Genomic DNA, 15,026 nt, shown 5'->3' with positions numbered 1-15,026 from the left:
CCAGAACCCAAGTTCAGCTGGATGCCATTGGCTGGGCTTGGTGCGGATGGAGGATACTGGGGAGTGGAGTTCCTTATGGTTTCAAGACTATGCGAAATGTTTACTGCCACTTTCAGGTCTGTAGAAGAGTTAAGGATTCATGATTTCATCTGCTTTTGCTAGGAAATAAAGCCCTGCCTTGTGAAGTGGTGAGCTCCTTGTCACTGGAAGGATACAAGCAGAAGGTGGCCACTTGTCTGGGATGTTCAGGTTCCAAGTTTCCTCCCAAGCAGATACTTATTACTGAGTCCTCTCAAGAGGTCCCTGAGGCCCAGGACCTGTGAATGAGGAGGGGCCCACCATGCATTGGGTCCACCTGGGCTCTAGATGAAGTTGTTTTAAAATAGAGACCCTCTTCTTCCTCATGTTACATGTGGCTTTACAACCAGAGTCGAGGTTCTGGTTCAGGAAATGTTCCCAGAAGCACAGCCTCCAAAAAGCTTTTGGAAAGGTGAAAGTCAAATATTAATTTTAGAAGTGACTGAATGGAAGTCTTAAGAGGGTCCACGGCTCAGTCAAGTTTAGTACTAGAGCCTGAACTTGACCCAGAGGTCCTCGTCCGCAGTCCAAGGCTTTTTCATTACCCCAGGCTTAAAGGGTCCAGTTATCGAGGGAGCAATCCAGCCCCAGGCTGGGGTTTCCACATTGGTAACATCAGGGTTGGCTCAGATTGGTCCCTTTGGGATAAGCCATGGTGGTTTCAGGCAGCCTCTCCTAAAAAAATCAGCAAGGGGTGGCGTAGGTCTAACATTCTATCAGCCGTGAACTCTGCTGTGCACATTAGTCTGTAGTTGTTTTACTGCCCAGCAGGCTGAGCAGAGGCAGGATCTGAAGAGAGAGTGCCGGCTGGCGTGAATTGCCTGAAGCACTGTTGAGATCCTAGGAGGGGGGGTGTAGGAAGTTGTGCAGGATGGTGTGATGCTACACAGAGGAGGAGAAAGTAAGAGGTAAGGAAGCGAACGGTGCCCACCGCATAAGGGGCAAGGCAGCCTTGTGGAGCGTGGGGGTGCTGCTGTAAGATGAGGTCGAGAAGCCCACAGAACTAGGGCTGTCACTTCGGCAGTGGTCCAGGAGGGCTTCCTGGGAGAAGAGACCTTTCTGGAACTGCAAGGGCCCAGAGAAAGCAGCAATATCCTTTCCGCTTGAACCTACATCCACTACAGACATTTATCAGAGAGAGGCTCGGGAGTTTCCTCTTTCACGGGGACAACAGACTTATTTGGCCTGCCCTCCCCAGTGGTTCTTTGCATCCCCACCACATCTCTCTCCATCCCACCTTCCCACCTCCAGCCAGCCCCAGGCTCAGCAAAGCTTTGATCTGGGGCTTTTGGCCTCTGGTTCCACATAAAAGCTCCCTCTACCCTCGTGAGGGAGGCACCCTGGCCAGACCCCTCTTCCCTGGCCCACCCCCATCAGCCATGGGGACCAGTTGAGTGGGGCTGCTGCCAAGCCAAACAACACCGCAGAAACAACAAGCGACGGGATATTACGCGCTGGGAAAGGGGTCTCCTGGGCCTCCCCCTGGGGTGGGCTGAGCACTGGCGAAAGTGGCCACTCCTGTTGCCTGGACATCTGCCATTCTCTAGACTCCTCCCAGTGAACGCCAAGGGGCGTGGTCCTGGAGGGGTTCTGACCACACGCCCAAGGAGAGAGCCCGGGCAACCGAGAAATCAGCTGAAAGGCGTCTCGGCCGTCTCATGAAAACTGCCCCCGTCAAACCTAGCCCTGCCATACTTCAGCTCTGGGGGAGCGGGGACTAGGGAGCGCTGTCCTCCTGAGGCTGCCCAGTGTAACCCGGCGTCCCCCAGGGCGGAGTGGTGAGAAGCGTTTAGATGGGACAAGAGAGAACATTAAAACTTGACTACTCGTGTGTTTATTTAGTGGGTATTAAAAAAATGACAAGCAAATCAAAACTTAGATTCCACAGTGCTTATTGCTCAGGACAAGGTTAAGTAAAAAGACGGAGTTGATTTAAAGTCAATTTAAGGAAAATTATTGCGTGAAAGTCATCAAGGTGATACACAGACATGGCCAAAGTCATGTGGGTGGCAGACGCAAAGCAGGAAAGAAGGTGGGCTTTTGGGACCATCGAACCTGGATTTGAACTCCGGCTCTCTTGTTTAGCGCAGTTGCATGACCTTGGGCAAGTCACATAAGCTCTGGGAACTGCCGTCTCAGAATCGGCCTGGGTTCCAATCCCAGGCTGTGCCTTTACCACCTTGGTGATCCTGGGTCAGTTACGTAACCACCTGCCTTGGTGTCCTCATGTCTAAGGTGGGGGGACAGCAGCACCCCTCCTACAGGATGAGTGAGATGAGTGCTGAGAGCAAAGCCTGACTCCTAGAAGCCCTCAGCGAACGTGAGCAAGGATTACTGTCACTCCTAATGTTTACTGACACCTCGTCCCTGCTGGATATTTTGTTTGCTAATCAGTATCATTTCTAATTTTTCATACTAATCCTACAAAGTAGGTATTATAATTTCCATGGCACATTCTAAAGAGAGGAAGTGACTTGCCCAAGGTGACACACTTAATAAGTGTCAGGGCTGGTATTCAAGTGAGTGGAACACACCCCTAATACGAACCTCGTTGGGCTCAGACTCAATCTCTCCACCTGGACAATGGGTTTCATCCTGTCTCCTAAGCCACCAGGGCAGCTTCTGGTCTGGTGGCTCCCAGGGATTGGGCCATAACCTGGGTCTACCGTTCAGCCTCTGCCATTGCCTCTGGGCACTGCCAGCTCCTTCTTGGGTACTAAATGACACGGCCACGTTGTGCGGTACATGGATGATGTCTGAATCACTACCCTCTTGTGGGGAATGAGGCATTTTAATCTCCTGCCCTCCCGCCCCCTTGTTTCCTGGGAAGTCCCCTTAGATACCCAGGTTTCCACTGGGTATAAACAAGGCCTTTCCCAGTCTCCCTGTGTCCTCTCTAGGTCACGGTAAACAGTGCTGAAGAGATGGGGCCAGCTGGGCCAGCCTGGGCTGCAGCTCTGAATCGATCTGCCCCTTTCAAGACCCTTCTTCCTTCAAGAGCCCCTCTTCCCCCTCAGCTACATTCCTTGTCCTGCCCATCTGCCACTGCCGCCAGCCTCTTCTTCTAGAAAGCAAGCCTCTAATAGCAAACGGCCTCGGAGGTGTCAGGACGGAGCGCATGCCCACCTAGGGAAGTGGCGCCCTAACAAGGGTGATGGGAGAGAGGCTGTGCACGTCCCACAGGGATTAATTAATGGGATTTCAGGCTGGTGCAGCCCGCTGGGGAGATTTTCACTGGCTCACTCATTCATTCCACAACTGTTTACTACTCGCCGACTCTGGCCGCCACTGCTCTGGACCCTGGGATACCTAAGTGAGCACAACATACAGGAGTCCTGCTCTCACGATTACATTCTGTTGGGGGGAGACAGGCAATAAACAAGCAGATAAATAAAATAGGCAATAATGCTGGATAATGGGAAACACCTCCACGAGACCAAAGCAGGGAAGGGTGTTCATGTAGGGGAGTGCATGCAGGGCGAGGCTGAAATTTAAGTAGGGGTGCCAGGAAGGGCCTCCGTGAGAGGGTGATATTGGAGTAACGGCCTGAAGGAAGAAGTCTCATTGGTGAAGAGCATTCCAGGCAGAAGGAACAGCAAGTGCAAAGCCTACAGCGCCCGGTACGTTTGAAGAACATTCCAGAGACTGCATGGGTGGAGCAAGTGGAGGAGGAGTAGAGGATGAGGTCAGAAAGGCAGGGGAGCCAGATCACAGAAGGCTCTTCCTCAGAGACAGAAGGGGAGCCCTGGAGGGCTTGGAGCAGAGGCGGGACATGACATGATCTGACCTACATTCTAGCAGCCTCCCTCTGGCTGGTGGTGGAAGAGCCTCAAGGGGCAGGGCAGACGCAGGGGGCCCAGTCAGGTGGCTGTTGCCAGAAGCCACAGGAGTCTTTCTGGGTGCCCCCCCCCCAGCAGCCCCCAGACCACTGCCTGCCTCCTGGTCCTAGTCTTCTGGGCTGAGCAGAGCAGGGCAAACAGAAGGCAAGCCGGAGCTCTCTCACCAAGGATGGAGTGGGACCAGTGGAACTGACAGGCTGCGGCATGAGGGCAGGGACTAGCTCTAAGATGAGCTAAAACACAGCCAGATCCACACTGACAAGAGAGGAAGGAGCAGGGACAATCTCAGGGACAATTTTGACACGTTCGGGACACTCAGAGGGGCCTCTTGCTGAGCCTGCCAATGTCTGCCCCTGGCTGGCCTCACTGTCAGCAGCAAGCACATTCCACAGCTGACGTTTGGCTTGTGGTCTGGCCTGGCCCTCTCCTTGGTTTTTTCTGCTCTGAAAGGCTTTTAAAATCAGAATCCGGGTTCTCTTTAAGTTTGGGGCATGAATCACCGCTTCTGGGCCTGGAAAGGGGATGGAGGGACCAGAGGCCCTGTGTCGCGGGCACTCCCTCTCACTCAGGCCTCATGCCACTAAGGGGCGTTTATGTGACAGGCTCCTAGTCAAAACATTTCCAGTCGGACTCAATTCCAAGCTCCCAGCCAACATTTCCAGCTGTCTGAGGGCCACCTCCACCTGCCCAAGAGCCCGCAAAGTCGACACGTCCAGAACCCACTCAACTTCACCCTTCTCGAACCTCCCATCTTCTCTCCTCAGGTCAGTGGCGCTGCCCTGTGGCCTCCCAGACCCCTCTCCTTCCCTGGTGACCAGGCCCTGTGCCACTCTGCCTCCCAGCGGTTCACACCTCCTCTTTCATCTCACCACTGTTCCCTCAGGCTCTTGTGTCCTCTCGCCTGGGTCGCTGCATAGCCGTCCTATTGCTCTGGCTCCCAGTTGTTGCCCTGTCACATCCACCTCGCCCCCAGGAGCTTCTTAAAACACAGATTAGAACATGCCACTACCCTCCCTCAAAAGCCTTCAGTGGCTCCCCATCTGCTAGATCCAAATGCCGTAGTTGGCGCTCTGGTCCTCTCTCAATGGCCTCAGTTCCGTTCTTGCAGTTCCCATGGCACCTACTCCAGCATCCTGTCGACCAAACACTGGCCGTTTGCCCAGATAGACTCTCTCTCCTTCCTGCAAACCATCTCTTTCTCAGCAGTCAAATCCCAGAGTCCTTTGTCTGGAGCTCTTATAGCCTTTATTACTTCCTCCCTTATATTATAGTTATTTACCCAAGGGTCTCTCTCCTACTAAACCATAACTTCCTTGAAGGACAGGACTTATCTCTTATCTTTTATCCCCAGAGCACCTAGCACAGGGCCTGGCTCACACTACCTCCTGGGGGTGCAGGTGCAAATAAATTTAAGACAACTATCTTGCCCTTCAATATCTTTCTGTCCACGTGGACAGAGTTCTTACATTCGTTTGACTCATGTTAATTGAGCACCTACTATGTCTGGCACTGTGTGAGAGCTGGGGATGCAGAAATTGATGGAAGATGTGGTCTCTGCTCTCGGTCCAGGGGGGCGAGATGTTCAGGCAGTTGTAATCCTGTGTGGTGGCGAAGTGCAGGGTATCCTGAGGTCACACAAGCGGGGCTCTGAGGTCTGATTGGGGGGTCTGGTAAGGCTTTCAGGGAGAAGTCGTGCCCAAGTGGAGACCTGAAGACTAAGTGGGGGGCAGCCAGGAGAAAGGAGGAGGTAGAATGGGATATAGAGAACAAGATGCATGAAGACCAGAGAGAGCTGGAGTGTTTGAGAAACTGAGATGCTCAGTCACATGGGGTGCTGTAGGATGTGCAGGTGCCCGTGCACGTGGTGCTCCTAGAGGTGAAACCAAGCACAGGCTGGGGCCAGCCATTCGGGGTCTGGTTAGTGCTATTAAAGAGTCTGGACTCAATCTACTGGCAGTGGAGAGTCACTGAGGGTTTCAAGCGGGGGAGTCACTACACAACCCAGTCTGTGTTTTTGCCTCATTTTGGCTGCTATTGAGAGAGGTCTGGATGGGTGGGGGCAAGAGGGACAACGACACCTGAGTTTGGGCTGGAGCCTCAGGGAGGTCCCAGAGCCCTTCTGCTCCCAGGCAGCCTCCTCTCTCTCCCTGATGGAGCATCGCTTTCCCACCCAGCCTGGGCTTCGCTTTGCAGGTCCCCATCCTGAGTCAGGCACTTCCCTCACCTGAACACTCTCGACAGCTTTGGGGGAGCCCAGGATTTCAGGGTCAGAATGACCCTAATGGGCTTCGTCTAACCCCTGCTGGACACCTCCACTCCCCCAGCCCCTGGGCCGGTCCCTCTGTCTGTGGGCAGTTCTGACTGGGATCCTCAGTCAATCAGTGTCCCTGTGGTCCCTCTTTGGCTTTCCTAGGTCTCCAGCTTGGGACCACACAGGGATCAATAGCTTATGGCTTTGTGGGGACACAGACTGGCAGAGTAAGACCTTCCAACTACCACCCCCCACCCTCAAATTCCGGCTTGCGTTCAGCCTCTCAAATTCTGAGTCCAAGTTGCCTCTCCAGCCCCGCCTCGCTCTGAATCCTGTGCAGCTGCAGGCTGGGGAAGCGGGCTGGAAGAATCGAGATTCAGGAGGACTGGTTAGATCTTGGCTTCACCACTGGGGGCTGTGTGACCCTGAGCAAGTCGTTTCCCTTCCCTGGACAGTGCTTTCTCTTCTGCTTGATTGGGGATTGGGGTTAGAGGACTACAGTGACTCTCAGCCCTGGCTGTGCATTAGAATTATTGGGGAGCTTAAAAAATTCCAATACTGGGCTCCACCGTGGGCAGCGATGATGTGTTCTGGGGTAGGGCCTGGGCAGAGGTTTTGTTTTACACCATCGTTCTCTTGTTCACCCAGGCATGGATTTGCTGATCGTCTGCAATTCCATGATAGACCAAGTGGAGAGGCCGAAATGGGCAGGTAACAGAACCTGAGGAGTGACGCTTTCTGTAGAAGTGCTTGCCTGGCGGGACCATGGCAGCACAGATACCTGTGGGGAGGCCAGCGTTGCAAGGTTTGGCTTCGTGCACTCACCAAGGTGGCTACTCCAGAGCCAAGTGTCAAATGTTTGAAGGTCCTCCAGAAAGGTTCTCAAAGAGGTCTTGGGGCTGTAACTGGAGACAGAAGCGTCTTCTGAATTCCATGGCTTAAAAATCATCCCACAGCCCCGGCTGTGTGCCTTTAGGACTGGCCCATGGACAGCCCTGCCCTCTGTGGAGACCAGCACGTTCATGAGCCCTGTAGTCTGTGTAATCTGCACCTCCGGTTCTCACCGAGTTCCTTGAGGCAGAGCCTGTGTCTTATCTAATTTGGAATCCCCAGAACCTGGAGGTTCCTGGGGTTTCGTGGGTGCTCAGGACATGTTGGCCAAATGGACAAGCAACTCAGTTTCTTAATCTGTAAAGTGGCATCATGGTGCCTTCCTTGCCAAATTACAGACCTGCGGGGAGAACCAGGTGAACAAGGCTGCCTTCATGCTTGTGCAGCCTGTGCAGTTGCTTGGGGCCCCACCCTCAGAAGGGCCCCCACTTGGTTTAATGCTCTGCTGTGGCCATCTTGAAATTCTTCATGATTTTTAAACAAGGAGACTTGCATTTTCATTTTGCACTGTGTCCTGCAGATTATGTGCACATGGTCCTGCATGTGTGGTAAGTGGTGTGTATGTTAAACTCAGAGAAGAGCTCTGTCTGCAAATTATTCATGGCACTCTATGATTGCCACCAATCATGGAATATGAGGGGCTGTGAGCTCCAGGGAAAGAGCAATTCCAGTAGAAGGAGAGGAGATGGATAATGCTCTGTGGCCTTCTTCCTGAGAGGAGGAAGGTGCAATGGTCTGAGGGTATGGGGATGAGCCAGGCTGAAAGGGAGGATGGTGGAGATTGGGGACACCCCCAGAGGTCCACAGAGAATGATTTCAATGATCTTGTCCTACCTGCCTAACACAGATGTAGAAAATCTACCATTAGAACATCATTCCTTTGGCTGAAGCATTGCTTACTCCTTAAGTTCCTCTGATGAGAGTAGCAAATTAGGTTCCTAACCTCATCTTTGGCCAGAAGACCTCCTTGAGTTCCCATGTGATCTTGGGAAAATCATGGGAAATCACTCAACCTTTAAGAGCCTCAGTTTCCCCATCTGTCTAATGGACATGCCACCCTTGGCAGGGCCTCTGGCCTCACCTGGCCTATCCTGAATGATGGAATAAACAATGGAGTGCTTTTTGCAGACTGTTGGGAGCTGTACTCACTCGCCTATTTCATGAATTTTCCATGGCCTCTCCTCTTCCTGAGGCCCAGTCCTCCTGATCTGCAAATAAACAGACCCTGGAAATCTGCAGGGTCAGGATTTCTGGCAGTCTGGTCCAGCTGGGCGATGCTGCTAGGGCGAGAAAGCCTTCAGCCCCAGCTGCCGAGGCAGGAACCCCTTCCCTGTGTCATCCTGTTTGGAATCCCAGAGCGCGTTACTGTAGCAACTTGCCTAACTCACCCCACATGCCACGTGGAAAAACCTCTGCCCGCTTTAGAGCGGCATCAGCCAAGCCACAGGCTGGCTTCTTCTGCATTACAGGATGAGGCTGCCCATTGTCCACAAGGGTCGGCGCAGGACGCCTCTGACTGCTGATGGAGTAGTGGGCTGAAGGGCTAGACCATGCCAGGCAGGACCCCCTGCCTCAACTATTCCATCTGCTGGGTGGTCCTGGTGCCTGAAGTTCCACCATTAGCCCCTTACTCCTCTGGCTTAGGGCACAGCCCAGTTAAAATGCGAATTGCTCCGGTAGAACACAGGAAGTTGTCATCACTCATTAGTGCTGTTCAGCATGAAGTAACTCGTTAGGCCTGGAGCTCAGAGCGGGTTTTGATTAGGGGAATGGGAGCCGAGGCAGGGAAGGCGGGAGAGGAATGCCCAGCCTGGACCCTGAGGATGGGCTGGAGAGGAAGCCCTGGGGCAGTCACAGTGGCCCAGAGTATTGGGCACTTGGGGACAGGAGGTGAGCTCCTGTTGGCCCTGAGCAGGGGAGGCAAGTGAGGGAGAGAGGCCCCCACATTACTCGGCACCATGTAAGGACCACGGCTCACTGAGCCAGCATCATAAGCGAGGCGTCACTGTCTGGTTGAGTCTGAAGGAGGGCGATGACGCTCCTGGGCCAGTGCCCCTGTCAGGATGGCCATTTGTGCACTGACCTCATTTTCCCTGATGACAACTCCTTCAGCAAGGGCATCTTATTCTCTTTCTATGCCCTCTGGGCCCATTTCCTGAAGAGATATCATGCAGGGATTAAGAGCAGCAGCTTTGGGGTCAGACAAATCCCAATTCTGCCTCTTACTCTATCGGCATGACCTTAGACGAGCCATTTCTCACATCTTAGACGAGACGTAAGAAAGTGCTTGACACAGTGCCTGGCATCAGTCAAATAATCCATGATGGGAAGGGTAAACACTGCTGCTGGTACTGGAGGGCTGAGTGAGTGGCAGACGCTGCTCTAAGCACTTGATATAAATGAGCCACTGATAGATCGTCTAACATACATCAGCACGTGCGGTCGTTATTCTCCCCATTTTACGAGGACAATGAGGCCCAGAGGGGCTTATCCTGGATCCACCCACGTGGACAGCTGGGTTTCCAGGCCGTGCATGCGATGATGCTTATTGCTGCTCAGTAAGCGTGAGGGTGAAGGATGAAATGAGGGACAGAGGCAGCGAGGGGTTTTGACCACACTGACCTTTTCCTCCAGGTGGGATTTTATTTCCTTGTGACTCAGAGCATAAGTACACAGTATGCAAACCATTCATGGAATTTGGGGGGAGCTTATTTATTTTTGGTTTACAAGATGACCAACTCCAGTCTCTCTCTTCCCCTTTTCCCCTCACTGGTAACAAACTTCTGGGCTTTCAACTAAGAATTCAGCTAGGATTTACATCATGGAGGTTGGGGACGGTCCCCACCTGGACCGTAGCTTTCTAAGCAAGCACTCAGTACTGAGGGTGCCTGGGAGTCTTTGGAGCTCCCAATTATTTGGGTGAAAATAGTTTCAAATGGCTATGAATCCTTGATGGAGCCCACGGTCTGGTGGTGGTGGGGTAGAGGCAGAGATACCAAAATGGCAGAGAGATCATTTTTGAACTGTGTTAGTGCATGTTTAAAGCTTATTTTATAGCTGGGCTGCCTGAGTCGGCCAAAGGCCATCGCTGCCTGGGGGGCATTATGATGGATCCTTTCTCTTTGCAATTGCAGTAGAACAATGTTCAACTTTGACTCACAAAGTAAGATCTTGAAACTATAGTGAGACAATAATCTCCGAAGTCAGGCCTATGGAGAGAAAAGAGGGCTTTTTGAATTCTCCAAACTCCCTTCTATACAGCAAGAGCCAAGCCAGACCAGCTCAGAACACAGTTTTGTCCTAGGTGACAGGGGAGAGCATGAAAGGGAAGTTCCCTGCTGCTGGAGGAAGCTCCCTCTCCTGGAGGGAGAGAAAGAGGCTCCCAGAGGGCAAAACGAAGGCGAGCAGCTGTCTGAGTTCCCCAAGGGCCCACAGCCCTGCGTGGGTGGGCTGAGAACAATGAGAATGGCAAGGAGGTAGACATCCCATCTGCAGGGGTTCACTGTTGGGTAGAGATCGGCATGGTGAACAAGTAGAAAGAAGGTGATATTCCACTCCCATCTCTTTAGGGCCCCCAGGGCCTGTGTGTGGAAGGGTCCAGAAGCTCCTCAGCTGATGGTAGCTGAGAGACTTGGCTGACAAGTTCCCAGGAGGATGGGCAGTTGGGGAGGCAAGGTGACAAACTTCGTCTCTCTCCCTGCTCTTCCAAAGCTGGAGAGCAGGGCTGGGATCTTAGTCTTTGTGCATCTGTGGTGCCTAGAACCGTGCTTCTGCCACACACGGTTTTCCTGTGGCATAGGAGCCCCACCCGCCAGGACACACAAGTGCCACGCTGAGTCGTCTGGTTTCTCTCCTCTCCAACACCCCAAAACACTCACACTCAGACCATATTGACTTTAAGGCAGCCTCTATAGCAAAAACTCCCTGAGTTCCCATTATGATCCAGACTTTGGGCGAGGCCTTTCGGGGCAGGGGCAAGGAAAGCTTAGGTTTATTTAGAGCCTTGGCATTTCTGTCTCCTCTGAGCCTCCAGAACCCCAGCACTTCTTCTAGACTTCTCTTATGGACCTGAGTTTGGAAGTTACATCTCTGTGCATCCTTAGACCCCTTACTGAATGGTCAGTACCTTGTGCACTGATAATGTGATGATAAGAAAGATAACTTCCTTGAGTGCTTAATATGTGCCTGGAACTTTCCAGCACTTTATAGACATTTGCTCATTAATCTTTGGGTAACTCTATAGGTTCTATTATGATCATCCCCATTTTACAGGTAAGAAAACTAAGGCACAGAGCAGGGGTTTTTTTTTGTTTTTTGTTTTTTTTGCTGAGGAAGATTGGCCCTGAGCTAACATCCATGCCCATCTTCCTCTACCTTATATGTGGGATGCCTGCCACAGCATGGCTTGATGAGCAGTACCATGTCCGCATCCAGCATCCGAACTGACGAACCCAGGGCTGCCAAAGCCGAATGTGTGCACTTAACCGCTGTGCCACCGGGCAGGCCCTGGCACAGAGCAGTTTAGTAACTTGCCGAGGGCATAGAGTCCTCGCTGGCGGAGCCCAGACCCATTCCAGGCTGAGACCCCAGGGCCTTCACTCCCATGCTGTCTGATCTCCTTGTGTGTCTTTCTGGGGATGGCAGATAACAGGTGCTCAGTAAAGACTGGCTTTTTAAAGAGCCATTACCCCATCAACCCTTATACAGATGTGTTTAACAGGAAAGTCCTGATCCATGGATCTGCTCTCTCTGAATGTCAGCTATCACTTTGGACTTGTCTACTTTTTTTCTGGCTTTCTTGATAGTTTACCCACCCCATCATCTTGCCCAGCTTGTAGCAGAAGCTCTGGAAAGATGGAGGCTCTGAACTCACAATGGCCTCAATGGGGACTCACTCCCAGCTTGGCCTGTGACAGGTCCCCTGCGCAGCCAAACTGTGCCGTCACCAGTAGGAAAACTTCCTGGTAGTCCTCACATTGAATGCACGTGATGCACACATGAGAGATCAACATCAACCCTGCTCTGGAGCCAAGGGAATAGACTCAACGACCCCTGAGACCCTTCCAATCTTCAGAGTTCAGACTGACGGGAGTCACCTTTGTGGTTTAAAAATATTTGCCTTTCTGAGTTTTAACTAGTCTCAGGAAATAACACTCTGACATATGAACAGTCCTACTTTAAGCTCTGTCCTCATTCTACACACTTCTGCAAGGCCCGGTTCAAATGATATCTCCTCCTCCAGGAAGCCCCCTTTGCTTATCCAAGTGGAACTGCACTTCTCTTGTTTGAACAGCAGCCCTTAGCTTCTCTGTGCTGTTCCCTCCCTAGGGCCTCTGTTTAGCTTTCCCTAGTCTTGCCTTGTTCTCAGCTCCAGGCAGGGCCGGGTTTGCACACGTGCTTGAGCCCCACCCCCAGCTCCGTGCAAACAGATGTTGTTCCAACATTGATTGATATGTTTAATGAATCCCATATTTCAAGAACCCAAACTGACCAGACATAACTCAGGGATGGTTTTCTCCATATAAAGGGAGCTGTGAGTCACAAATCCTGTCCCTGTCCTTCACCCCACTCCCCTACTTCCCCCCCACCTCTGCTTAAGTGACAACAATATTAACAATCATTGCTCCAGTCCTACTGTGCACCCAGCTCTGTGTTAAGGACTTTTCTTACGGTGCCTCACTTAATCATCCAGACAGCTTTATGAACTCAGAACTTCTCCCTCCATTCCACAGAGGAGGAGACACCTTGGAGAGATCGCATAACCTGCCCAAGGTTGTGCAGCTAGTGGGCAGCAGAGCCAGAACTGGAAGCCGGGTCTGATTCCAAAGACGTTGCTCTTAGCTTCCTGAGGTCCAGACTCTCTCTAGCCCCTCAGGCAGCCACTCCATCTCCGGGTCTGACGGGATGGTTCCACCCCTCTGGAGTCACACAGGGGTGCATTCCCTTTTCCTTTGGCTGGATCTCCTGTGATTTAAAGATAGTTCCTGTAGTTGTTTCCCCTCCTGTCTAAATGACCTAGAATGGCCTTTGGCCCTTCCTGTAGCTGGGTTCTAGATGTATGCCCGCCTGGTGCAGCTCTTCCCCTGCCCTCCTCAAACCCCCTCACCCCGACGGTTTCATACCTCAACGTTGGTTGTAAACTGTGACTCTAGGATCTGAACTGAAGCCCACCAGCCAGAGGCCCTTTCAACTGCAGACCCTCTCAGAAGCTCCTTTATAGACTGACACGGGGTGCACTTGTTGCCGTGGTACTTTGGACCTGGGTGAGGAGCGCAGGCTACGGGGTCTCCACTAAGGGTGCTTCTCCCACTGCCACCACATCTCACCCCTGCTCCCCGCCCCAGCCCCAGCCTGGAGCCCACGCAGAAGGCCCGGCGGTTAATCCCTTAGGTGGCCCCCGCTGGTCCCCACCGGAGCACTCAGCTGCTCCGAGGAGGGTCCCCGAAAGCTCTCGGGCCTTTAGAACAGCGCTGCTGGCCGCCGCCCCTATGTGGAGGGTCGGGCCGGGGCGCCGGGTGTGGGGAAGCCCGGTCCAGGTGCCCCAGTGCGGAGAGTCCAGGGCTGCCCTCTCATTCCCGGGCGCGTGCCTGGCCAGCCCGAGGTCCCCGCTGCGCCCCGGCACCTGGAGTGCATTAGGCGGCGGCGCGCGCGTCTCGGCGACAGTGGCTTCCCCCGGATTACCGAATCATTGCATAATTGAGCGCGGGCTGGGGGGCGATGCCCCGTCCCTACCCCGAGCGTCAGGTAACGTTTTCGGGGGCCCTGGGCTGCAGAGCTGCACCCCGCTGCCTTTGGCCGGTCCGGGGACTGCTCGCCACCGCCGAGGAGCCGACTGCCCTGGGGGTTCCCTCTGTCCCCCGCCGGAGGGACTCCGGGCGGCTTTCGACTCCGGGGTCTGCCCCAGCCTTCTAGGGCCGCTGCGCCTGGCTCTCCACGCTTCAGGATGCTCTCTCCGCGCCAGGCGGGAGGGCAGCCGAGCGGGGCTGGCTCTGCGCGTCTCTCCCCGTCCCGGCGGTGCGGCAACCCCGGCGTGGCCCTTGGAGGTGGCCAGGCTGTCCAGTGGGGCCACCCGCCCTCGGCGCTTTTCAACTCGAACCTCTTCAACTTTTCCCAAACACACCGAAGTCCCAGCTCCAAGGCGCCTCCGCGCGTCTCCCTCTTTTCCTGAACTTGGCGGAGCCGCTGGACTGCAGCCAGTTCCCGGGAACCCACGTCCCCGAGAGCAGCCAAGGTCCGACTCTGGGCCGCGCAACGCGTCCCTCTCCTGGCAGCTGGGTCCGAGGCCCCGGCGTGCCAAGGCGGGGGGGCGGGGGCTCCCAAGGGCAAGGGGAAGCAAGAGGGGCACGTACCTGGCCACAGGCTGAGCGTCCAGGCCACCAAGAGGCCCCTGGGCAGGTCCATGGCGCGCGGCGCGGCGGCGGGTGCCCGGTGCGGAGCGGCGTCGGGGGCGGCGAGCCAGAGCGGCAGCCTCCTCGGCGCGGCGCCTCGAGCCTGCAGTGCGCGCGGGCGCCCGGCTCCCTGACAGCGCGCTCCTTCGGAGGAAGTGGGAGGGCCGCGCGGCGGGGAGGGGCGCCGGACGCCACCCGCTCTGGCTCCGGTCCCGTCTCGGCCCCTCTGCCACCTGGGCAGGCGGCAGGCTGCGGCCTCGACGCCGTCTCCAAATCTCTCCTTCTGCCTCCACCTCACCTCTGCCTTAGGAGAAAACCCCAGAACCGCTCCTGGGAACCCCGTCCCCCGCGCAGCACCTCCCTTTACCCCACCACCACCAAGTTCAGTCTGTTCAGGAAAAGTGGTTTATATGCCATTTCCCAGAGGAAAGAGCCTCGCAAAGCTGAAGGGGTGACCCGGGGACAGCGGCTGTGACTCAGGTCTCCCTTGGCCGAGTGGAGTGGATGTCCCTCCAACGTCCATTCTGAGACATGCCCCTGCCCCCCCCCCCCCCCCCCCCCCCCCCCCCCCCCCCCCCC

The 15,026-nt window shown here is 54.4% G+C and overlaps 1 protein-coding gene across 2 annotated transcripts in view; it reads right to left on the bottom strand.

Moving 5' to 3' along the window:
- LOC124233133 (integrin alpha-11) overlaps positions 1-14,656 on the bottom strand; it is a 116,705-nt gene extending 102,049 nt beyond the window's left edge. Inside the window, exon 1 of one of the 2 annotated variants that reach the window (XM_046650271.1) lies at positions 14,409-14,656. In XM_046650271.1, the coding sequence (XP_046506227.1) occupies positions 14,409-14,460 (52 nt within the window). In that variant the 5' untranslated portion in view covers positions 14,461-14,656. The remainder of the gene's footprint in view (positions 1-14,408) is intronic. The other variant, XM_046650270.1, reaches the window with a different exon arrangement.
- Positions 14,657-15,026: the final 370 nt, after the last annotated feature.

The sequence above is a fragment of the Equus quagga genome, unplaced genomic scaffold (assembly GCF_021613505.1).
Source record: "Equus quagga isolate Etosha38 unplaced genomic scaffold, UCLA_HA_Equagga_1.0 153_RagTag, whole genome shotgun sequence".
NCBI lineage: Eukaryota > Metazoa > Chordata > Mammalia > Perissodactyla > Equidae > Equus > Equus quagga.
The sequence above is the reverse complement of the archived record's forward strand: the minus strand, read 5'-3'. Positions and strand labels throughout refer to the sequence as shown.